This window comes from Bos grunniens, chromosome 4 (assembly GCF_055505025.1).
Source record: "Bos grunniens cultivar Pamir isolate PY7600 chromosome 4, Bosgru_T2T1.0, whole genome shotgun sequence".
NCBI lineage: Eukaryota > Metazoa > Chordata > Mammalia > Artiodactyla > Bovidae > Bos > Bos grunniens.
The window spans coordinates 56,313,001-56,337,024 of NC_141168.1; the positions used below are offsets into that span (position 1 = coordinate 56,313,001).

At 42.4% G+C, this 24,024-nt stretch overlaps 1 protein-coding gene across 1 annotated transcript; it reads right to left on the reverse strand.

Annotated features, from left to right (window-relative positions):
• Positions 1 to 1,541: 1,541 nt before the first annotated feature.
• LOC147374195 (uncharacterized) lies at positions 1,542 to 21,769 on the reverse strand. Its single transcript, XM_086398064.1, has 6 exons — positions 21,741 to 21,769; positions 19,972 to 20,268; positions 19,757 to 19,915; positions 10,097 to 10,226; positions 3,316 to 3,377; positions 1,542 to 2,647 (listed from the first exon to the last, which is right to left on the reverse strand). Exons 1-6 carry the CDS (start codon positions 21,767 to 21,769, stop codon positions 2,572 to 2,574), a joined length of 753 nt encoding a protein of 250 aa, XP_086254190.1. The 3' UTR covers positions 1,542 to 2,571.
• Between the last annotated feature and the right edge of the window lie 2,255 nt (positions 21,770 to 24,024).

Consider the following 24,024-nt stretch of genomic DNA (forward strand, 5'->3'; position numbering starts at 1 on the left):
ATGGCAATAAGTGCTAAAGACATGGTTGTTCATTGTTATTATAGGCTATCCCAGCAAGACGGTAGGAGGAGCGAATTCACGTTTAAAATCAAACGCCATTCCCACCAGAGATGCTCAGAGGGCTCAAACGAACTTTGTGCACACCAGGACCCAGGAACCCCACAGAGACTGAGACAGAACTGTGTTTGAGCATCTCCTGTGGAGGTATGGGTCGGCAGTGGTCTACTGCAGGGACAGAGGCTCTGCGTGTGGGTATGGCATAAGCCCTCTTGGAGGAGGTTGCCATTAAACCCACCATAGAGCTGCCAGAACTTACACAGGACTGGAAAATAGACTCTTGGAGGGCACAACAGAACCTTGTGCACCAGGACCCAGGAGAAGGGAACAGTGACCCCACAGGAGTCTGTCCTGGACTTGCCTGTGGGTGTCTGGGAGTCTCTGGTGAAGGCGTGGGTCGGTGATGGCCTGCTGCAGGGTTGGGGGCACGGACTGTAGCAGTACATGCATGGGGTCTTTTGATGGAGATCACCATTATCTTCATTACCTCCACCATAGTTTGGCCCCAGGTAAATAGGAGGGAGGGAACACAGCTCCACCCATCAATAGAAAATTGGATTAAAGATTTACTGAGCAAGACCCTTCCCTGGTGGCTCAGACAGTAAAGTGTCTTGCTTACAATGCAGGAGACCTGGGTTCGATCCCTAGGTTGGGAAGATCCTCTAGAGAAGGAAATGGAAACCCACTCCAGTACTCTTGCCTGGAAAATCCCATGGACAGAGGAGCGTGGTGGGCTACAGTCCACGGGGTTGCAAAGAGTCGGACACGACTCTAATTTTTTTAGAGAGAGACCTGGAGAGATGTGGGAGACCTGGTTTCGATCCCTGGGTTGGGAATATCCCCTGAAGAAGGAAAAGGCTACCCACTCCAGTATTCTGCCCTGGAGAATTTCATGGACCATAGAGTCCATGGGGTTGCAAAGAATCGGACACAACTGAGCGACTTCACTTCACTTCACCCTGATGCTGGGAAAGATTGAAGGCGAGAGGAAAAGGAGATGACAGAGGATGAGATGGTTGGATGACATCACCGACTCAATGGACATGAGTTTGAGTAAACTCCGGGAGTTGGTGATGGACAGGGAGGCCTTGTGTGCTATAGTTCACGGCGTCGCAGAGTCGGATACAACTAAGTAACTAAACTGAACTCATCCCTTCCCCTAAAAACTCAACCAAACATGAAAGAGGTTTATCGGCTTCCCTTGTGGCTCAGCTGGTAAAGAATCTACCTGCAATGTGGGAGACCTGGTTTCGATCCCTGGGTTGGGAATATCCCCTGAAGAAGGAAAAGGCTACCCACTCCAGTATTCTGCCCTGGAGAATTTCATGGACCACAGAGTCCACGGGGTTGCAAAGAATCAGACACAACTGAGCGACTTTCACTTTGGTTCTTTCTTTCATGAACTCGAGACTTCTGTGTATAGCAAAGACCAACATGTTTTACACTGTTGAGTTAAAAAATAAAAAAACAAGCAGGCAAATGGGTATGGTATGCTAGCATTTGTATTAAAAAAGGGAAAAAAACATTTGTGATACATAAGATATTTCTGGATGACTTGATGAAAAATTAGTTTAAAAAAATCAAGAAAAATTAGTAAAATTGGTAGCCATTGGGAAAGGGAACTGAATAGCTGGGGAAGAAAAGAGGAAACTTTTTCATGATTAAAACCACATATACCTTTTATATATATATTTTTCTGATTACACCTCTCAGCTTGCAGGATCTCAGTCTGCCAGTCAGTGATTTGAACCCGGGCCGTGGTGGTGAAAGCACAGAGTCCTAACCACTGGACTGCTAGGGCATTCCCCTTATATACCTTCTAAATTTGGACAACATAAGTATATTATGATGATTTAAAAATGCTGCTGCTGCTAAGTCGCTTCAGTTGTGTCTGACTCTGTGCATCCCCATAGACGGCAGCCCACCAGGCTCCTCCGTCCCTGGGATTCTCCAGGCAAGAACACTGGAGTGGGTTGCCATTTCCTTCTCCAAAAAATAAATGAGTATTTTTAAAATAAATAGTGAGCTTTTATTATCCTCAGCAGCAGAGGGAAATCAGGCCTGAGCTCTACACAAGTAGCTCCACCCTGGAGGTGGAACCTACAGCAGCAGAGACTCCCTTCATCTGGCCGCCCTGCCTGAGGCATTTCTAAGGAGTTGGGACCCACAGAATCAGCGGGGAGGAGCACAAGGGGAAAAGCTCTCCAGCCTGAAGTCAGAGCTAGCACCTGGCAACGCACAACTGGCATCCTCCCTGGAAGGCAGGTGAGACCCTCGCCTGGGACCCCACACCCCCGCCCTCCGGGCATCTCTCCGGTTCCTCTCCAATCCCGCCTTCCTTTATGATCCTCTCATCTTTGGCCACAGTGTCTGGTTTGTGAGAAGAGAATGTTGAACAAGCCAGGCTCTCGTCATTCTGAGTCCGAACTCTCATTTGACTTGGAAGACTTATGCTTTCGTTTTTTCTTCTTTCTTCTTTTTCCTCTTCTTTTCTTTCTTCTTTTTCTTGTGTTTCTATTCTGAGGAACTGGAGCTTCTCCCATCGTCATCTGACATTGAATCCTCCAGTAATCGTTTTGATTGTTGTATCCTAAACACATAAGATTGACCAAATAACCATATTCAATTCAACCTAAAAAAAATTTTTTTAGATAAAAAGATAAGAGCAGTAGTAAGGATGAAAACTGTCACAAATAGTCACCTCATTAAAGACAGTACTGATGTTTATTTTTGCGTATTTCCCCATTCTTATCTATATCCATGCCTATTTTACATGACTGTAACCAGTGTACAAGCCATTTTGTATTCTCAAGTGAATACTAGGTAATCTCCCTCCTCAACAATTACAATTCAATATCACCAATTTGAAAAAAAAGAAAACCCTCTTGTTTTTTCACCCTATCTTTATTCATGTCTAATTTTTAACAATAGCTCAGACCCTTAAAGACATTGGAGAAGATAAAACATAAGAAAGAGACTCAATCACATAATAGAACTAGATATCACAATGTCAGCTGCCAACATCAACTATCTGTGACGTGAGTGGGCTTGGCCAACCTTTAAGTTAACCCTAGTGGAACAGGCTGCCTGCTCATTCCCCACATGCTGGTCTTTTCAGGGATTACTCCTGTTCTCCAAACATTTCACAACTAAAATACCATCTTTATTAAACCATTTCTCTAATACTGGAATGGCTGTTTCTAACTTTGTATGATTTCAGACTTCAAGAAGATATTATTATCACTAGAATAGTCTCACCTTATATCCTTTTTGTGTGTTTTATTCTCTCGTATGATATCATACATGGGATCTTCATGTGCCTTAAGGGTGAAAAAGGGTTGGATGAAAAAAGGGTTAAAGTTGGGTTAGGCTTGCTAGGTTGTTAGTTAATTAAACATTAAACCCCTAGGTTACTAAAAGGCAGTTATTCTGTTTCAGTTTGGTTGTTCGAATGTTCTAATCCTTCCTAAGGGACACCAGCACTGCCAACTCACTGAAGCTGTGAAAAGAATTTCCCAAATAGGAAGAAACAGGAGGGTTAACCTGGTGGTCCAGTGGTTAGGACTCGCACTTTTCACTGTGGAGGCCCTAGGGTCAACCCCTGATCAAGGAACAGGATCCCGCAAGGCACACAACGCAGCCAAGAGAAAAAAATACAGGATATAATTTAAGAACCCTTTATAAAGAAATAAACCATAGCAGAATCATGAAATATTATTCATGGAAGAAATATTGAAGCAATTCTCTTTGTTCTATATGGATACATGACCATGAAATATTAATAGTATTAAGAAAAAAAATTGAATTATAAAATCACATATGGGGGACTTCCCTGGTGGTTCAGTGGCTAAGACTCTGCTCTCCCATTGCAGGGGGCATGGGTTCAATCCCTGGTCAGGGAACTAGATCCCACATGCCGCAACTGGTGCAGCTAAATAATAAATACAAAAAAATAAAAATAAAATCATATATTAGAATGAAACATTTATAGATATACAAAAATATATAAGTCTCCCAAAGTCTGGAAATATACTGGAGGTATGCTGCTGCTGCTGCAGTCATTTCAGTCGTGTCTGACTCTGTGCGACCCCATAGACAGCAGCCCACCAGGCTCCCCCATCCCTGGGATTCTCCAGGCAAGAACATGAGTGGGTTGCCATTTCCTTCTCCAATGCATGGAAGTGAAAAGTGAAAGTGAAGTCGCTCAGTTGTGTCCGACTCTTAGCGACCCCATGGACTGCAGCCTATCAGGCTCCTCTGTCCATGGGATTTTCCAGGCAAGAGTACTGGAGTGGGGTGCCATTGCCTTCTCCCATACTGGAGGTATAGATAATTTAAAATGATTTGAATTACTTAAAAATAAGAACACATGTATGGGAAACGTTATGGTATGTGAATTATCTTGTTTTAAAAAAGAATAAACATTTATAATAGAAATTTTAGATACTGTCAGAAAATTAAGTTTTAAAAACGTTGATTACTTCACTACCCAGAGATAACAGTAACATTAACATGTGGTGTCTTTTTCTTGCTTTTTTCTCTTGTTCTGGGGGGTTTCTTTTTTGCCATCCTATGCAGTCTGTGGGATCTTAGTATCCCAACCAGGGATTTAACTTGTGCCCATATCAGTGAAAGCACCAAGTCCTAACCATGACCACCAGGGAACTCCCTGGTCTCTCTTTTTCAATGATTATTCATAATTTATGAAAAATCATAATCATACCATATAAAACTCTATTACTTTTCATTTACATTTTCATGAACATTTCCCCATGATATAACACATTCTTCTAAGCCACAATTCTAATGGCTAAATAATCTGTTACAGTAATTTATGTCGATATTTAATTTATCTTGATATATTAGACTATTAAGTTGTTTTACATTTTTCTTTCAGTCAGTTCAGTTGCTCAGTCGTGTGTGACTCTTTGCGACCCCATAATCGTAGCACGCCAGGCCTCCCTGTCCATCACCAACTCCCGGAGTTCACTCAGACTCACGTCCATCGAGTCAATGATGCCATCCAGCCATCTCGTCCTCTGTCGTCCCCTTCTCCTCCTGACCCAACCCCTCCCAGAATCAGGGTCTTTTCCAGTGAGTCAACTCTTCGCATGAGGTGGCCAAAGTACTGGAGTTTCAGCTTCAGCATCAGTCCTTCCAAAGAACACCCAGGACTGAATTCCTTTAGGATGGACTGGTTGGATCTCCTTGCAGTCCATGGGACTCTCAAGAGTCTTCTCCAACACCACGGTTCAAAAGTATCAATTCTTCGGGGCTCAGCTTTCTTCACAGTCCAACTCTCGCATCCATACATGACTACTGGAAAAACCATAGCCTTGACTAGATGGACCTTTGTTGATATGTTAGACTATTAAGTTGTTTTCCATTTTTCTTTAGTTTTCATTTTTCTAAACATATAAATAATAATGAAAACTATCCTATACATACATAAATAGTTGTGTATATACTAATGTTCTCTTATACTCTTAAGGTAAATTCTTATAAGTAGGATTTCTGAGTCAAAATGAGTATCCTTAAAGTTTCTGGGATTTATCGCCAAACTATGTTCTATGGTATCTGTAAAAATTGTCACTCCACTAGAAGTGGAATGATTGATGTCAAAATAAGTTATATCAGATTATTAAAATGAAAACACAGCATCTTAAATATCATAAAAACCAGAGAATGTCTGCTAACTCCAGTCTGTTTTACATTGACAACCTCAGTACAGCCAGACATCTGCATATTTTACTTGATAGAAGCAGTTACTGAATTTACACCCCTGGGAAGTGACTATTAAAATAATGTGAGGAAATGATAGATTTATTTTACTGTCAAGAGTATATACAATTTATATATACATTTCTAGCTTATAGTTTAAAGATATAATCTTTAGGTAAAGCCTGGAAAACTAAAACCCTATTTTAGCTATGAAACATGTTTTTTTAAATACACTAAGTTTAAAAAAGTGATTGAATAAATAACAATGTCTGCTTCAGAAAAAGAATGACTATTCCCAAGGTATAAACAAATAACACTTTAATGAGAAGTTAATTTTTTGTTAAAGAATGAATCTATCTCACAAATATACAGGCATAATACCTCATTCTTTATTGCACTTGGCAGATACTGCGTTTGTGGCAACTCTGTGTCGAGTGAGTCCGTCAGCATTGTGTTTCCAATGGTATTTGCTTACTGCATGTCACAGTGTCACATTTTGGTAATTCTCATAATATTGCAAACTTTTTCATCATCGTTACGTTTGTTAGGGTGATCTGTAATCAGTGATCTTTGAAGTTAGGACTATAGGCTTCTGAAGGCACAGATGATGGTTAGCAGTTTTTAGCAAGAAAGTATTTGAAATTGTTACGTACTTTTTTTTTAGACAGAATGCTGTTGCATACTTAACCAACTACAGTATAGTGTAAACATGACTTTTATATGTATTGAGAAATAAAAAAATTTGTGTCATTCACTGTATTGTGATATTCACTTCTAGATATTGCTAGAACTAAACCTGCCTTATCTCCGAGGTATGCCTGTGACTTAACACAAATGTGGTTAACACCAGACACTTTGGCTGAATGGCTCCGGGAATGTATTTTGTGTGAATTTCTAGTTTATTGATTACAGCCTAACTCGCTGATATTCACTGTCTCTGATATAGGTAAATTGATATGGTGTAAATTGATTACTACTCTGAACTGTTCTAACTTTTAGATTGCCTTTGATAAAAAAAAAAGGGGCATTCTGTGTCCCCTATTCAGTGACTATATCGTTTACAGCACCAACCTGAAAGCCAAAAAACAAAAAAAGGAAATATTTCTGTAAGATAACACAGTTTCCTTTAAAGAAGACAAAGAATTGGTAGATCATATCAAAGTTTTTCTTCATTAAACTCCAGTTCTAAAAACAAATGCAATCAATGAATGAACCATGTAAGATCCTAAAAAATAAAGGAAAACTTGTGATTGGGTTATGTCCCAATAAACCCATTGTACGCTGAAAATATCGTAGGTCGAAAATGCACTTTAATGCACCTAACCTACTGAATATCATAGCTTCAGTTCAGATCAGTCACTCAGTCATGTCCAACTCTTTGTGACCCCATGAATCGCAGCACGCCAGGCCTCCCTGTCCATCACCACCTGCCGGAGTTCACTCAAACTCACGTCCATCAAGTCGGTGATGCCATCCAGCCATCTCATCCTCTGTCGTCCCCTTCTCCTCCTGCCCCCAATCCCTCCCAGCATCAGAGTCCTTTCCAATGAGTCAACTCTTTGAGTGAGGTGGCCAAAGTATTGGAGTTTCAGCTTTAGCATCATTCCTTCCAAAGAAATCCCAGAGCTGATCTCCTTCAGAATGGACTGGTTGGATCTCCTTGCAGTCCAAGGGACTCTCAAGAGTCTTCTCCAACACCACAGTTCAAAAGCATCAATTCTTTGGCACTCAGCTTTCTTCACAGTCCAACTCTCACATCCATACATGACCACTGGAAAAAACATAGCCTTGACTAGCCAGACCTTTGTTGGCAAAGTAATGTCTCTGCTTTTGAATATGCTATCTAGTTTGGTCATAACTTTTCTTCCAAGGAGTAAGCATCTTTTAATTTCATGGCTGCAGTCACCATCTGCAGTGATTTTGGAGCCCAAAAAGATAAAGTCTGACACTGTTTCCACTGTTTCCCCATCTATTTCCCATGAAGTGATGGGACCAGATGCCATGATCTTCATTTTCTGAATGTTGAGCTTTAAGCCAACCTTTTCACTCTCCTCTTTCACTTTCATCAAGAGGCTTTTGAGTTCTTCTTCACTTTCTGCCATAAGGGTGGGGTCATCTGCATATCTGAGGTTATTGATATTTCTCCCGGCAATCTTGATTCCAGCTTGTGCTTCTTCCAGCCCAGCGTTTCTCATGATGTACTCTGCATAAAGTTAAATAATCAGGATAGCTTAGCCTAGCTTAAATGCACTCATAACACCTATTGATACATTAGCCTACAATTGGGCAAAATCATCTAACACAAGGGCTTCCCCAGTGGCTCAGCAGTAAAGAATCTGCCTGCAACGCAGGAGCTACAAGAGACACAAGTTCAGTCCCTGGGTCAGGAAGATCCCCTGGAGAAAGGCATGACAACCCACTCCAGTATTCTTGCCTGGAGAATCCCACAGACAGAGGAGCCTGGTGGGCTACAGTCCATGGGGTCAAAAAGAGTTGGACACGACCAAAGCAACTTAGCAATGGCAATCTAACACAAAGCCTATTTTATTGAATAAAAAGCCTATTTTATAATAAAGTGTTGAATTTCTCATGTAACTTATAAATGGATGTATGAATTCATTTACATATAATCAGTTCAGTTCAGTCGCTCAGTCCACTCTTTGCAACCCCATGAATTGCAGCACGCCAGGCCTCCTTGTCCATCACCATCTCCCGGAGATGCACAAAAAAGCCAAATTGATAAAAACAGTAGATTAATGGCTATCTGGGGCTGAAGTGGGGATTAACTGGAAAGAGTCCTGAGGGATCTTAATGGGAGGATAAAATTTTCTAAAACTTATTTATGGCAATAAATAAATATACTCAGTAGTTAACTAAAAAAAATCACTATTTAAAATGGGTGAACTTCATTATATCTATATTAAACTGCAATAAAGCATTTTCAAAAGGCCACAGACCCAAACATACAGAGAAAAACTGTAAGTCAAATGCAAAAAAATTTTGTATACCATAATGCAAAATGCAATAAACACTAAAATGAACAGACACCAGAAAATTCAATTCTAAGGCACCAGAGGGGAGAACTGAGAATCAACTCAATTTTTCTTTGCAGAACCTCCAAAGAGCTCAGGAATTGAGGTCTGAGCACCAGATACTGTTGCATGTAAGGGTAAAGGAGGAGCTGAAATAATGAGGACTGATTAAAAGTCCAAGGGCAACTCTTACTAGCCCTGGTAGAAGTTATTGTCTGAAAAAGGTAAATCATAGGATCTCTGGCAAAAGGACAACAGATACACGTGAAGACAAGGTGTGACAGTAAATACAGAAGGTTACGGGAACACATTAAAAAAAGCAGACGGCAAGATTTCCCAGCCTTTTTGCTCCAGTTAGATTCCACAACACTAGCAGCTTGGCCTTCACCCTCCATGGAGGAGCCGCCTTCTCTGGGAAAATACAACCCAGCCCTAGAAGAAAAACCTACAGGTACTGACCTCATAAGTTCTCAGTTGGACAGACTAGAAAGATCACCCTCCAGTGAAACTCAACAAGCCCTACTCACACACTTAGAGCTTCCAATCAACTTTTTATCTCCCAGTGATGAGCAAGAATCGCTGTAATTGCCAGTCTTCAAGATGGACGCCAAAATCCCTAAAAAACATGCCCTCAGGTATTCCCTGCAATGCTGAATAAAGCTAATTGTTGTAACCTAGGTACTGGGAAAGGATGGTGTGTGAATGGAGGCAAAAAAACATGAACTGCTATTTTAATTGTATGCATGAAGAATCTCTGTACAAACAAATGTCTTTAAAGGCAGCAGTACCCCTTCAAATGCCATCTTATGCTGGTGCAGTGGATAGTGTGCACACAGCTCCACCTGGTCCAGACCCACCCTGTGTGGCCCATAGCTCCTCTCAGGTCACCTGGAGAAAACCTTGATACCATTGATGAGGAGGATTGGCTGAAGCAGGACCCAAGGGACCACTCCCCAATGCATCTCTTGTTCCCCATGGCTTTGCTACATGGAATATCCTTTCTGTTACAGGAACATTACTGAAGCATAGACTCTGCAAGCAGCTACAGTCCTGTGGAAGATCACTGCCCTTGCAGCCAGAAGCCCTGGAGTCAAGACACTGCTCTGCCGCTTACCCCAGACACTGACTAACACACCAAGGGGGCTTCCTCATCTATCGCCTAGAGATCATGCCCTGACTTCAACAACATGGTGTGAGAATGAATTAAAAGGAGTGAACTCGTTTGTAAACAGTGATCCATAACTTGCGTGAATTGAGGGTGTTACTTGAAACCTTTCCATGCTCACACTGCATGACTTTGACTTCTTTCCCGAGTGGCATCCAAAGTCCTTTGGTTGGTGCGTGGGCCAGAAACTCCCTGGCATGTTCATTGCCTGGGACATCTGGAATACAGTCTTCTGGCTTAGTCTCATCTTCCTGAAAAAGGAAAGAGTGTGTAAGCTCTATGGCAAAAAAAGCACCAGAGCCTTCTCCCACCTGCTTGAGAACACAGCACTGCCTGGCTTGCTCATGGGCTGGAGATCCCTATGTCATCATGTTATCCTCTGAAGAGCTGGAAAGACAAATTGTAACTGAGAAAGAAAATATAAGTAACTATTCCAGAAGAGCTAGCCTACCACAAAAACAAAGTAGCTGTTCTTAGAGAAAAGTCACTAGTGTTTACACAGGGATGATCTGTGAGCTCCAAATTCTAATTCTAGAGCATAAAAATTAGATTCTAAGATCACAAAAAATTTTCTGCTAACTTAGAAGCTTTGTGGAATGAGGCAGAAGATAGAATTAAACAAGGTTTCCTGAAACAATAAAAACAATGTGTCAGAGTAAAATAGATTATTAGACCTTGAAGGCCACTGTCACATTCTATAATCTCATATATACTGTATTTGTGAGATGCATTTTCACCACCAAATAACTGCACTGTATAATTAAGGTGCTGTTTTTTTACATTATGATTTTTTTCATGTTTCCATGAATATTAAATTTATAATGGAAGAATGTTTTCTAAAAAATTTCTCTTTAAGTTAAAAGCTACCAAACAGGAAAGGTTACTTTGGTCTTAAGTCCTCTAAGTCTCACTCCCAGAGAAACATGCTGACACTGTGGCCGGGGTGCTGGAGGAGGGACTCTGCACCAGGCGGGGCTGGACTGGACGGATTCACATGTCCTCAGACTCCACTGTTCTCTGAACTGATGACATTCAAGAAAGCAGCAATGGAGCGTCAGAGAAGGAACATGGGGCAGCAGAGCTTTGAGAAGATGCAGTCGCAAGGGAGACAGACAGAAGGGGAGTGAGCGCTGAGGACACCCAGGAGGCCTGCAGTGGTGTCTTAGGGACAGACATGAGGCAGATTAAACTTCTGCAAAGCACGGACTATGACAAAGCCCAAAGTGCACGAACTGACTGCCATCTGCAGAGAAGAGACAGGACTACCATAAAGGAGCTTCAAACCTTAAGCAGCTGTTTTTCATAGCAACTGAGTCTGAGCACTGTGTCAAATCTGTCTCAGAGAAAAACCAAAAATACAAACTTTACACTGACTTTGATAAACCCAGGAGGAGGTTCTTCATAACTAGAAGGAAAAAAAAAACACTGGTCATCAACCATGTTCATAGGAACATAACACATTTCAATCAGCAAAAAGCAACTATAGGCCAAAATAAAAAGGTGTTGTTTTTTCAGTAAAAACAAAACATTATAACTAAAACAGTTAATAAAATATGCCCAGCAGTCAGAAGTCCCAAATAAATAAACTGATGCTATACCACATCCTACTGGGTTGTAGAACTTAAATTCACTGAAGTAATAACCTGGTGTCTTGGCATGATTTTATTTTTGGAAGAATCAAGAGATTGCAGGGAAAATGTGATGTAAAAAGAGCCTTGAGTTAATTATGGTTCCAATCTGTCATTACACTTGTGGGTGATTTACCTATCATAATTTTCAACTTCCCTGACACTGAGAGGGTCATGGGGATGGGGACTGTGCAGGGGGGAGGGAGTGAAGCCAGAGGGAAGGACCTGTTGTAGCACAAGGAGGTGGGGTTGACCTGTCCCAGAGGCTCCTCCTCCCACTCCCCACCCACCAGCTTCGGATTCAAGACCCTCCCTGAAAGGCCTGGCTGGCCTTCCAGTGGGCTGAGTGGGCTATGGGGATACTGTCTGCTGCTCAGCACCCTGACTGCCCTCTGACCTCTTGGGACTCAAAGATGCAGGCCTCCTACTCAGTGCCTGGATAATAGGTGACACTCGGTGAAGAACTACTGCTAGAGAAGCAAACGACTGTGTGCAAATGTATTTTCCCTTCCACCAACACCGCTCTCAGACCCCAGGGTCCTGAGAACGAAAATCATGCCTGTGCTCCCAGCTCATTTCCACTTGTCATTGCTATGCTGAAACTTCCAGAAAAGGCTTCTGGATGCCAAATCTAGAAAAGTAGCACCACATGCTCATGTTCATTTTTAAGTACTGACACACTACCTACTCGCTATTAAACACACTGTGTGGGTGTTTGGGTTTAATTGTGAATGCCCAAGGGACCAAAAACAAAAATGAGAATGAAAACAGAGAAACAGGACAACGGAACATGCCAGGTCTGTTCAGCGCTTCTGTAAGACATATCCAGCTGAGGACATCTGGACACTGTAGCTGGTTTAAAATTGTGTCTTGACTCCAGAAACTTGGAAACACACATGGGAGCTTCACCATTGCTGCACCCAGATGGTGAGAGCCAGGATGACTAATTTTCCACATTTTCTATAATGAAGATGTGTTACTTTATGACCAGGGGGAAAATGTTTAAAATGTGAACTAGATATCCATATGGGACAATCTCCATAAGTTTAAATTTTTAAAAAAGGGGAGTGAAGAGCAAACCATTATATTTGGTGTGTTTTTTTTTTGGGGGGGAGCCACACTAGGCAGCTTGTGGGATCTTAGTTCTCCAACCAGTGATCAAACCCAGGGTCCTGGCAATAAGATCCCTGAGTCGTAACTACTGGACTGCCAGGGAATTCCGTTGGTATTTGTGTATATGGGTAAAAGAAGTCATCATATGGCCATAACACACCCACCTTTGTTATTATACATATAGACTGTCTCTGGAAGGATATCTAAAAAACTGGCTTGTCTCTAAGGAGGGGAACTAAGGATCATATAAATGGGAGAGACTTTATTATTCATTCTATTTGCATTTGCATGCACATGTATTAACTTGCAAAATGTTTTCTAATTACAACAGAAAAGCAAATCTGTGGATTTGTAATGAAGTGGAATTTGTAATGAAGTGGAATCTTCATTACAGCTATGTTGGTGTAAGCCCAGGTTAATATACTTCTGAAAGAAAACTGAAGGTAACAGGGACTAAGAAAAATGGAGCCTCAAATAGAGGAAGCTCTGCCCCTGAAGACTACACAGTAAACAAGCAGGCATGAAGAGACTTAGCTTTTTATGTGTGGGACACTGCTTTTCCAAAGTAAATGCTTAAAATATTTTCTAACAGAAAGTGGGGAAATGATATCAGTTCATTGGCATCCATTCATTAGGAACATTAATGCTATGCCTTATGCATAGAGACCAAAAGGAGACTGCTGGTACCATCATAAACCAACTGATCCAAGAATACATCCTTTGAGCCACAAGAGTTATACAAACAACAACATATGGCCAACAAACTGAAATCCAAATTACTGAAAAAATATGTAACTACTGATGCCAAAATGAAAAGGAGTGTGAAGGGACTAGACATTTTGAAATCTATTATTAGCAATGGCTTCCCTAAAAAGTCCATTTTACAACTGTTTTCATAAGTTTAAAGGAAGGTGGTTGATGGTTTTTCCTCGGGCTAAACAATTCATTAATTTAACATATTAAAAAAAGATAGTTCTAAAAAAAAAAAAAAAAAGATAGTTCTCAATGTCTGAAGTAATATATAACTAGTACACAGAGAATAATTTAGAAATGGTAGTATGTTTATGTTAAGTTTAGCTTCTATGCCATAACAATCAAGGAGTCTACATTTATCTTTGTAGTTAAATTCTTTTTTATTTTCTGCATGGCCCATGGGATCTTAGTTCCCTAACCAGGGATCAAACCCGTGCCCCCTGCATTGGAGTCTAAAACCACTGGACTGCCAGGGGAGTCCCTGTAGTTAATTCTTAATATTTAAAAAAGTTCATCAAGGCCCATTATTCTGTCCCATCTAAGAAGCTTACCATTAAATCATTCAGATGATAATAATTTATTCTGTGTAATAAGACTAAATTAAGAAGGAATTTGTGACGGAGTGGGAACATGGACTGGAGCCTAGGTGGGAGACTCAGATGTCTTTGAGGGCCTGGCAGGTATGGGCAAAGAGAGAAGCAAGGTAAAGTGTAAGAAAATGGCCAGTGGAGATTGACGTGGGTACATCAGGGACAAAGGATTTCAATTCAATTTCTGAAAAAACAAACAAACTGTGGGGCTTGCCATTTAATATGGCAGACTGAACAACATGCTTTATTTTTTGTTTTTTGTTATAACAACAATAAACAAATTTAAAAGGTAGAAAGCTACAAAGGAATCTTGAGCAGAGACAACATCAGAGGAAGATTTCAACAAATCTGGGCAAGTGGAAGGAAGAAAGAACTGATTTCTGTCTGTGTAGGAAGTTAGTCTTCAGGAGATGGGGTTAGGGAATGTGGACATGGAGTGGCTGAAGCCACCAGTTTTTTCCTCCTTCCTTATATCCAGGAAACTGCCCACCCAACCTGTGAAGGTGACTGCAGATTAGTGCCCTCTGAGCATAGCTGAGGATGGGGGTGATAGTGAGCACGGGCTGAAAATCGATGCTGAATGGAAGTTTGTATGAACTCAAGACACTCAGCCTTCTCGTTTCCAACCCACCCAGAATGCTTGCATCCAAGCATAGATCCCCAGAATGAAGGGTCTTCTCTAGAGAAGCTGAAGAGCCCTAAAAAAAAATCTCTACCCACAGCCTGATCTTCCTCTAGTGAGGCTGTGCAGTCAATGAATAAGCACCTTCTCTCTCTGTCTCATACATGGATGCTTGTCAAAGGGTGTTACAGGGCCTCACTCTTAAATATGAGTAGACACCCAGATATCCAGGCATTAGAGGGGGAAAACTCTAAATGGAAGACAGATCAAAAGAAAAGGCAAATACAAAGGCAATGGAGGGAGCAGAAAAAAAAAGAAAAATTAATGAGTATCCTCGAAGAAGAAACAAGAAAGGATGCTATGGAAAAATAATGCTCAGAATAAGAAAAAGTTCTTGAGAAATACAAGAACAGAATTTTTAAAATATGTGCAGTAGAAGAAACAGAAGATAAATCTACAAAATAGATTGAAAAGTCGAAGGGATAAACAACTGGAGAGAAAAGATAATTATAGGATCGACAGAAATCCAACAGAAAGAAAAAGAAAAGGAGAAAAAAATCAAAACACAGTACATTTATTTAATGTACCCATGAAATGTCAAAAAATGAAAAGAAACTGTTGTAAAAAAGACACACATCATCATAAGCTTCAGAATGGCAAAAATAAATGGAAGTAAGGTTGCCAAAGCTTTAAGAGTAGAGTTAAGGCTGAGCAGGTAACCTATAAAAGAAAGGACTCATAGTACCATCAGACTCCTTAGCAATTCTGGAAATGACATGCCACCTTCAAAACTGAGTGAAAATAATTTTTGACCTAGAATTCTATACCTCACCAAATTATGAAGTTTAAAGACAGAATAAAGACATTTGCAGATATGCAAGGCATTGAAAAATTTACCTCCGATACACTCTTTCATGGGAAGTTACAGAATGTGCTTCAGCAAAATATGGGAGTAAAGACAGAAGGAGGAACAGATGTAATCCAGGAATGGGATATAAGACAGGATATTAGTGAAAGAAATTCCAGGATAATGGTTGCACTCCAGGTCTAGAAACTAACGAAGGATTACTGGAGGATAAAAGATGGAAGATCCAAGTGAAAAATAAAATGATTGATTATCTAGATAGGAATACATGGGGAAAGTATTTTCAGCTTTTGAAGCCTCAGGGGGAAAAAACAGCACTTGATAATAGTATATGAAGTCGCTCAGTCGTGTCCGACTCTTTGTGACCCCGTGGATTGTAGTCTACCAGGCTCCTTGTCTGTCCATGGGATTTTCCAGACAAGAGTACTTGGAGTGAGTGGCCATTTCCTTCTCCAGGGGGATCTTCCCAACCCAGAAATCGAACCCTGGTCTTCCGCATTGTAGGCAGACGCTTTTACCATCTGAGCCACAAGGGAAGTCCCTGGTGTGAAAAGAGAAGCAAAAAGCAAAGGAGAAAAGGAAAGATATACCCATTTGAATGCAGAGTTCCAAAGAATAGCAAGAAGAGATAAGAAAGTCTTCCTCAGTGATCAATGCAAAGAAATAGAGGAAAACAGTACAATGGGAAAGACTAGAGATCTCGTCAAGAAAATTAGAGATACCAAGGGAACATTTCATGCAAAGATGGGCTCAATAAAGGACAGAAATGGTATGGACCTAACAGAAGCAGAAGATATTAAGAAGAGGTGGCAAGAATACACAGAAGAATTGTACAAAAAAGATCTTCACGACCAAGATAATCACGATGGTGTGATCACTCACCTAGAGCCAGACATCCTGGAATGTGAAGTCAAGTGGGCCTTAAAGCATCACTACGAACAAAGCTAGTGAAGGTGATGGAATTCCAGTTGAGCTATTCCAAATCCTGAAAGATGATGCTGTGAAAGTGCTGCACTCAATATGCCAGCAAATTTAGAAAACTCAGCAGTGGCCACAGAACTGGAAAAGGTCAGTTTTCATTCCAATCCCAAAGAAAGGCAATGCCAAAGAATGCTCATGCTGCTGCTAAGTCACTTCAGTCGTGTCCAACTCTGTGTGACCCCATAGATGGCAGCCCACCAGGCTCCCCCGTCCCTGGGATTCTCCAGGCAAGAACACTGGAGTGGGTTGCCATTTCCTTATCCAATGTATGAAAGTGAAAAGTGACAGTGAAGTCGCTCAGTCATGTTGGACTCTTCGAAACCCCATGGACTGCAGCCTACCAGGCTCCTCCATCCATGGGATTTTCCAGGCAAGAGTACTGGAGTGGGGTGCCATTGCCACACAATTGCACTCATCTCACACGCTAGTAAAGGAATGCTCAAAATTCTCCAGGCCAGGCTTCAACAATATGTGAACTGTTAACTTCCAGATATTCAAGCTGGTTTTTAAAAAGGCAGAGGAATCAGAGATCAAATTGCCAACATCCGCTGGATCACTGAAAAAGCAAGAGAATTCCAGAAAAACATCTATTTCTGCTTTACTGACTATGCCAAAGCCTTTGACTGTGTGGATCACAATAAACTCTGGAAAATTCTGAAAGAGATGGGAATACCAGACCACCTGACCTGCCTCTTGAGAAATCTGTATGCAGGTCAGGAAGCAATAGTTAGAACTGGACATGGAACAACAGACTGGTTCCAGATAGGAAAAGGAGTATGTCAAGGCTGTATATTGTCACTGTGCTTATTTAACTTATGTACAGAGTACATCATGAGAAATGCTGGGCACAAGCTGGAGTCAAGATTGCTGGGAGAAATATGGCACCACCCTTATGGCAGAAAGTGAAGAAGAACTAAAGAGCCTCTTGATAAAAGTGAAAGAGGAGAGTGAAAAAGTTGGCTTAAAGCTCAACATTCAGAAAATTAAGATCATGGCATCCGGTCCCATCACTTCATGGCAAATAGATGGAGAAACAGTGGAAATAGTGGCAGACTTTATTTTAGGGGGCTCCAAAATCACTGCAGATGGTGACTGCAGCCATGAAATTAAGAGACGCTTACTCCTTATGACCAATCTAGACAGCATATAAAAAGCAGAGACATTACTTCGCCAACAAAGGTCTGTCTAGTCAAAGCTATGGTTTTTCCAATAGTCATGTATGGATGTGAGAGTTGGACAATATAAAGAAAGCTGAGTGCTGAAAAGTTGATGCTTTTGAACTGTGGTGTTGGAGAAGACTCTTGAGAGTCACTTGGACTGCAAGGAGATCCAACCAGTCCATCCTAAAAGAAATCAGTCCTGAATATTCATTGGAATATTCATTGGAAGGACTTCATTGGAAGGACTGATGTTGAAGCTGAAACTCCAATACTTTGGCCACCTGATGCAAAGAACTGACTCATTTGAAAAGACCCTGATGCTGGGAAAGATTGAAGGCAGGAGGAGAAGGGATGACAATGGTTGGATGGCATCACCGACTCAGTGGATATGAGTTTGAGTAAACTCCGGGAGTTGGTGATGGACAGGGAGGCCTAGCGTGTTGCAGTCCGTGGGGTTGCAAAGAGTTGGAAACAACTGAGAGACTGAACTGAACTGAACTGAATAGTATATGAAGCAAATGAAAAATTGAGGCTATTACTATTCAAAAGACAACAGTTATACTAGAAAACAAAAAAATCATACCGTTTGACTCAAAAGCAAGCAACACTGCATAATTATAACAATGTTAGTACTCACATTGATTAGGGAAGTTATTATATCATAATGGAGCTCAATTGGAAGGATGGAAACAAAAAGGGCAAATAGGAGAACTAAATCTTTATAAGAAGTTAATAGATAATGTCTAAAAGTGTTGAATCAACAAAAGCAGTATAAGCATACAATTTAGAAATGTGCAGTTAAATCCAAGAAGTGAAACCTAAAGAGTTGCATATGGAAGTCTTGGCCCTGTTAGGAGAGAACTGGGGGTAGAGGGTTGTGCGGGGAACTATCGGGGCGAATGAGGAGCGTGGCAACTCACCACTATTTTTTTGTATGATTTTTAGTAAATACTATTAATATTTGAGTTTTTAAGCTATATACAAGTATTACTCTGATATAAATTAAACTTTATGACAATCAAACACAACTCTGAACTAGAAAAAGCAAACATGTTCATAGCCTAGCCAGTTTTAAACGTGTGAAACTGGAAAAATCCCATTGATCTGAGAATTGAGGACACCTCAATTCTGCTGTAGCTTTGTTGGCTAAACAGGTCAGTGACTTAATCACTGAGCCTCCATTTTCTCACCTATAAAATGTTATCATCTTTCTCCTGTCTGTGAAAAAGTTCTGTGAGCTTCAAAATAAACATATAGAGTATTAACCACCATCTGGCATCCTATAGTTAAAGATACTGAGTGCCGAGTGGGCTCAGTCCTGCCTGAGTCCAGGGTGTCTAGAAGGAGCCAGGACTGTGGCTGCTAGCAGTGCAGCTCCTGTATCTGCACCCATTGTTCACTGAGGCGAAATTCAGCTCAAGAGCCACACTGAAAAGTACAGGTCAGGCTTCAAGGAGCCATGCATTTTGTGCCAAAGTTCCCAGAGGTGAAGGAGAAGGATTAACCCTTTGAGGACCTTTCCTGACATGTCTGTCTCAGCAATCATGAGAAAGCAGGCAATGAGAAGTGCCTGAAACAATTCAAATAACTAACTGAAAATCAAACTTAGGAAAGTTCGACTTCTAAAGCTGATTACAGGATGACAGAAACACAGAAAAGAACCGAAAGGATCGTTAATCCAACTTTCCACCTGATGTTTATTTAAATCTCCTTTACAACCCACCCTTCTCTCAGTGGTCATCTGGACTCTCCTCCAATCCACGGGAGCTGGAGGAGCACACTGCCTCTTGTCAGGCTGACACGGGTCCTAATTCTTCTTGAGCTGGAACTGGCCTCCTAGAAGCTTTCATCCTTATCCCTGGTAAAAAATCCTAAGGACCAGAGAGAACAAGTCTAGGCTGTCTTCTACCTGACAGCTCCTCCCGAGTAGTTAGGAGCCAGGCCCTCATCCCACTTTACCTCTCTTCGTCACCGCACGAACGTAACGGGACTGGGCTTTCTCTTCCTTTATTAACAGCAGAAGATGAAAAGGATGGGGATTTTAACCCGTTCACAGTGCGCCCCCTGACCTGAGAGCGGGAAGGACCAGGGTGCTCAGCCGCACTTCGGGATTCAGTCCTGACCAAGCACCGCCGCTTTCTACCGGGGAAGAGCCCGCCGCCGCAGCTCGCGTCCCCGGACGAGGCTCGGGGGAGGAGCCTCCCTCCCTCCAGCCAGCCGCTGGGAGTCTAGGGTCCCGCCGCCCGGGATCAAAACCCGCTTCGCGGAGTCGCGAAGACGGTACTTCCTCCTTGCCGCTGCCGGCGGGCCTCGCAGCGCCCCCTCCTCCCGCCGCCCCACGCCCGATTTCATCGCCGAGGCCACCGGTCCCCCGCCTCCTCCGGCAGCCCAGCTGGACAGACTGCCTCCGGGCGGAGCAGCCTTAAGTCCACACTCGGAGCGCCAAAACCCTGCGGTGGGGTCAGCGGGTGCCGCAGGCCGGAGCGCGCCCCCTGCCGACGGCCGGGAGCCTCGGAGCCAGGGTGCTGCGGCGGGGAGCTTGAACTCCCACTTGGTTCTCTGGAAGTATTTCTCCTGAAGCCTTCAGGGATGTAAGCTGTCAGTTACATTGAAGCCACCATGCTAAGAAGCCCAAACTAACAAGCGGGAAAGATTGAAGGCAGAAGGAGAAGGGGACGACAGAGGATCAGATGGTTGGATGGCATCACCGACGCGATGGACATGAGTTTTAGTAGGCTCCAGGAGTTGGTGATGGCCAGGGAAGCCTGGCGTGCTGTAGTCCATGGGGTCGCAAAACGTCGGATACGACTGAGTGACTGAACTGAACAAGTGGGGAGAGATCACGTAAAGAGGCCCTAAGACTCAATAAAAAATGAGATGTCAGGTCAGACCCCACTGCCTAACCACACCCTACCCCTAGTGAGAGGACTCCTTGGTGCATGCCAGAGATAAATTTTTAGTGGCTCACAGCAACTAAGCTAGAACAGAACTGTTCTCCCCATCTTGGGGAGGCTTTGTGCCCGGCCAGTTATGTGCCTAAAGTAAAAGAAAAGAAAATGGAAGAAGGAAAAAAGAAAAAGAAAAGACAACAAACAGTATTTAAACACAACAGGTGACCTTATAGTATGCAAGCAAATAATCTGAAAACTTTGCAATTGTTTTGGATTTTTCCCACTTGCAATTGATAAAAATCAATTTAAAGTCAGTTTACCTAACACAGTGATTTGATCTCTCAGCAAGAAGACCCGGGGATTGATAATTACATTTTAGCAAATATCAGTAAAAATTCTTTTGAAGCCAACAGTGGGCCAAAATCCAAATCAAATTGTTCTTTTTTTTTTTTTTCTGCAGTACCTCCCCACATGTGGGATCTTAATTCCCTGACCAGGGATGGAAACTGTGCCCCCTGCACTGGAAACTCTGAGCCTTGACCATTGGACTGCCAGCTGCAGCTGCTGCTGCTAAGTCACTTCAGTCATGTCCAACTCTGTGCGACCTCATGGACGGCAGCCCACCAGGCTCCACCGTCCCTGGGATTCTCCAGGCAAGAATACTGGAATGGGTTGCCATTTCCTCCTCCGATGCATGAAAGTGAAAAGTGAAAGTGAAATCTCTCAGTCGTGTCTGACTCTTCACGACCCCATGAACTGCAGCCTACCAGGCTCCTCCATCCATGGGATTTTCCAGGCAAGAGTACTGGAGTGGGGTGCCATTGCCTTCTTGGACTGCCAGGGAAGTCCCCAAATGAAACTGTTCTAAGAAAATAAAATTTAGGAATTTATTGACTTACATATGTGAAATGTCATAGGATAAAACTTCAGGAATGGCTAGATTTGGGTGCTAAAATGTTATAGTTGGCAAGTTCTCTCTCCGCTTTACTTTCCTTTGTATTGCTTCATTCTTTGCAGTTTCTCCCATGTGGGGAAAAAGATGGCCACTGGAAGCCAAAGATGGCCAACAAATTAGCAGTCCTAGATGGAAGAAACTTTCCCTTTCTCAGTTTCAGTAAGAATTCCATGTATTATACTCATTGCCTTAGCAATTCTTTGTTACCCAGGGCCATCTCTCACATTTAGCCCCATTTTCTGATTGTGATAAACTCAGTATAATCACGTCTACTAAGCAATGAGACAAACGGGAATTCTTACCCTGGTGGTTATGATTCTGAATCATTGTTACTTATCATCCTTTGTTTATGCTTATAACATCTAGAGGGGCGTGCAGGTACAGTTCGTTTCCAGAAATAGAGAGTAAAGTGATTATTACCCAACCGTGAATATACATGGAGTCACCCTTCAGTTTGTACCAGGGCACCTAGCCCAGTGAGTGAGAGATGCTTTGTTGTCCCTCCCTATTCTAGCTTCAGCTTTAGTCTTTTCTACCCCTCTGCTTCATCCTAAGATAGCAAATTCACCCTCAAATCCAACAAGAGGATCTTGGTGTTGGTTTAATTGTAGAGGGGTGTCTGTATCTAGTCCTGACTGTGTTACTGGATAGATTTGAAGCCTTTTTCCTCCCCCCTAAATGTTTATTTATTTCTGACTGTGCTGGGTCTTTTGATGGTGCTTGGACTTTTCTCTAGTTGTGGCGAGTGAGGGATCCTCGCTTGTGGTGCACGAGCTTCTCACTGTGGTGGCTCCTCTTGCAGAGTACGGGCTCTAGTTGCAGCACGTGGGTTCAGTAGTTATGGTGCATGGGCTTTAGATGCCCCACTGCATATGGAATCTTCCCGGACCAGGGATCGAACCTGCGTCCCCCTACACTGACAGGCATATTTTAACCACTGAACCCCCAGGCAACTCCTATTTCTAATCATTTCAACTGGCATTCTATTTAGTCACCAATAGGATTGGAGGAAAAATGGCAGACAATGTGTTTTCTTTGGTGCTTGGAAGGGTAAAGGGAGACAGCTAACATAATTAGCAATCTGTGGCAAAAAAACTAGTTGACAAACCAATTGCCATTCCCCCTTCATTTCCTTGCTCACACCACTCTGGTTTGTACAAGAAGCTTAGGTGGCCATCTACTTCAGTGGAGGCCCTTTCCCTCCTCTCTGGAAATGAATCTTAATTAGTCTTAAACCAATCATAGTAATGCAGTTTCTCTTCCACTGATAGATTAGCAATGGGCATGGGATGCAATTTCAGTCAATGAGGCATGATGGGAGGGCTGTAGGAGGGAGGGTTTCTGGAAATGCTGTCCTTTCTCTTAATAAATGATACTTGGAAAGATAAAAGGTCCCCTTTCTGCCTCAGGATGGTGTTCTCTGTAGGTGGTAGTTGGATCTAGGGCAGGCATCTTGTAATCACAAGGGGCAGCAGCAAACCCCTGAGGAGGAAAGGAAAAGAAGGTGCGGGGAGCAAGCTCCGCGCGTGGCAAAGGTCATGAGGAAGGAGGCTTGGCATACGCAAAGGCAGGATCAAGCCTCAGGAGTCTCCCTGGAAATTCTAGAGCATCTACCTCCAAAACCAGAGTCTGCCTACTTTATGCTTTGTGCTTTCACCTACACCTCTGACTTTACGGGGGCCTGTCCCCCACTACCTTTCTCTGAAAAAAAAGAGTTAGCTTATAGCTCCAGTTAATAATTCCTGGGTGTGACAGTGTTTAACCTACAAACTCCTTTGGAAATCCTCTAGCCTGCCTGAATAGGTTTTTCCGGCCACATGTGATTGTTCAGAGCCTCCCAACTGTGAGAGGCAGGAGATGTTCTAAACTGTCTAAACACAGATTCTTTTGAATAGTTAACACATTGATTAGAAATTGTATTGGTGAAGGGTTTTTCACTTATTGAGCCAATGTTTGCTGCTAAGTCTCCATACCCATTACCTACTGTGTCCTTGGCAGTGTATTGATTGATATAATGGGTGTATAGAAATGTAAGTAGTAGCCTCAATGTTTGTAACCTTGGACCCTTGAGTTAATTCTTTTCTTGATTGAGCCCACCTCACCTTTGCCCTATAGGAATGCAGCTTTGTCCAGTGCTTTTTTGGAGGCTGGTGCCTGACTTTGGAATAATCACCTTTAGAGAAAGATAAGTTTCTTAAAATGTTAACAGGCCTCCTGGCCAGAAGATGATGTAATTCACCTGAACTTTTGCATATGATTAGTTTGAAAGCCTGGCTTCGATTAGGACCAGGAACTGCTGTCCTTGCATGACTCTACCCCTTCCCCCATTATCCTCTACGCACAACTTAAGGTATAAAAACTACTTTGGAAAATAAAGTGCGGGCCTTGTTCACTGAAACTTAGTCTCCCCATGTCGCTCTCTCTCCCAAATTCTGGCTGAGTCTCCATCTGGAGCGCGGAACCCGCCATGCTTGCTAATTATGCCTGGGCT